The sequence below is a fragment of the Hippocampus comes genome, unplaced genomic scaffold (genome assembly GCF_001891065.2).
Source record: "Hippocampus comes isolate QL1 unplaced genomic scaffold, H_comes_QL1_v1.1 scaffold576, whole genome shotgun sequence".
NCBI lineage: Eukaryota > Metazoa > Chordata > Actinopteri > Syngnathiformes > Syngnathidae > Hippocampus > Hippocampus comes.
This window is the reverse complement of record NW_017805850.1, coordinates 1-1,958: the sequence shown is the minus strand read 5'-3', so window position 1 is coordinate 1,958 and position 1,958 is coordinate 1. Positions and strand designations below refer to the sequence as shown.

General features: G+C 44.5%; 1 protein-coding gene across 1 annotated transcript; it reads left to right on the top strand.

The window, feature by feature from the left end:
- Positions 1–344: 344 nt before the first annotated feature.
- On the top strand, positions 345–1,549 carry LOC109526889 (HLA class I histocompatibility antigen, Cw-17 alpha chain-like; the record flags this gene model as incomplete). Its single annotated transcript, XM_019888468.1, is given in 5 exon segments — positions 345–363; positions 910–1,037; positions 1,040–1,219; positions 1,298–1,398; positions 1,505–1,549. Coding segments are annotated over 5 exon segments (450 nt in total), but the record flags the coding sequence as incomplete, so codon positions are not given.
- Positions 1,550–1,958: the final 409 nt, after the last annotated feature.

Genomic DNA, 1,958 nt, shown 5'->3' with positions numbered 1-1,958 from the left:
TCAACTCCCACCCAGATGCTTGTGGAGGCTCTCAGTCGTACAGGAAAGTTCCATCGTAGAAAGGTTTCCGGAAGCTTCTGTGAGAGAAGCGAAACGTCCTTTTTTGTTTTTTGTTTTTGTTTTTTACCCACAAGTACAGATGACGACTGACGGAACCCTTTCTACGATGGAACTTTCCTGTACGACTGAGAGCCTCCACAAGCAACCTGCTAAGTGAGTTTTTTTTTTTTTTGGTTGTTGTTTTTTTTTTTTTTAATAGCTACTCATAGATTTATTTCATAGCTTGTCTATTTCCTCACCAGCCCTCAAATGCATCTCCCCTTTAAATCTGAACCCTGCAACTGTGTCCTGTGTCCGAGCCTGGTACTGACACCCCCTCACATGTTCTTTCCATCTTTCATCCTCTCAAACATGTCCTCCATTGTTTGCCCTCTCCCACATTTTTCACGTTCTTTCAATTGTCCTCGGATGCTATTTCGTTCATCCTCTTACGAATTCCCTCCATCTCTCATTCACATGTATCTTATCATCTTTTCTCCTCACATGTTCAAGCCATCGTTGATCCTCCCACACATTCCCGATTTTGTTGTCTCACATTTTCTCCATCTTTCAAGCTACTGTGCATTTTCTCCGACTTTTGTCCTCACTTTCTCTCCATCTTCATGCTTTTGTTTTCTGGTCATCTTTTGCCCTCACACATTCTCTGACTTTCATCCTCTTGTTCATCCTTTCCCTATTTCGTCCTCTCACACCTCTACATAATTTATCCTCCCACATTTCTATTCCGTAAATTCTTCTCACACTTTCTCTCCATCCTGAGTCCTCTCGCATGTTCTCTCCCTCACACATTCTCTGACTTTCATCCTCTTGTTCATTGTCTCCCTATTTTGTCCTCTCACAACTCTGCAGAGCTTCCCACGGTGTCTCTCCTCCAGAAGATGCCCTCCTCTTCCGTCACCTGCCACGCAACAGGTTTCTACCCCAGTGCGTCGGCCCTTTTTTGGAGGAAGGACAGCGAGGTGATCCACGAGGATGTGGAGAGATGGGGGAGACCCTCCCCAATCATGACGGAACCTTCCAGACCACAGCCCGCCTGAAAGTGGAAGTGACGGCCGGCGTGGGGAGCAAGTATGAATGTGTGTTCCAGCTTGCCGGCGTCGAGGAAGACATCGTCACCAAGCTGGACAGAAGAATCATCCTGAGCAACGCGCGGATCCAAGTTGATGACACGCATTGACTTGATTTGTGACAAGCCATTAACGTGTTTCTCTTCATCACACGCTCTTTGTTGCCATGTGAAGAAGAAGAAGTCAAGAAGATGATGACCATCGTTGTCACGTTGGTGATCCTCGCTCTCGTGGGGGTGGTGGTGGTTGCCGGGTTCCATAACCAGATAAGGTGAGCGACACAAATGCTTCGTCTGTCAGGAGGAGCCAAAGGGAAGAGTTGCCCCGTGCCATTTTTGAAAAAAAGTGAATGTAACATTGTTTGTCTTTCCTTTCAGCCATATACCCTCGATCGTATAAGTAAAGCATTTTCTGTTTCCTTTGAGCCACATTACAAAAGGCAGTGCTACGCATCTCTGAATTAGATCTCTGTTACCAAAGTGTGAATGAGGATAATCCAAAACGACAACAAATTGTTGTCATGTATCATTTAAAGAAGAAAAACAGCACTCAACAGTACTGTCATTTTAAAAACACACAGTAATGACATGAAGTAAGACTTTTTTTTTCAACAGGTTTTATTTTCCTCACTGCATCAACTGAATCGTCATTGTACTGCTGCTTCTGGTGTGCTGACCTTGGCCACCGGAGGGCAGTATAATACAATTCATTGAGACATCCGAACTGCTTTCTCACTGACGTCATGCTCGCGCTCGTATTTTTAGTCTGCGCTCGTATTTTTAGTCTGCGATCACATTAAAGCAAAAAAACAAACAAACAAAAAATCTGTAA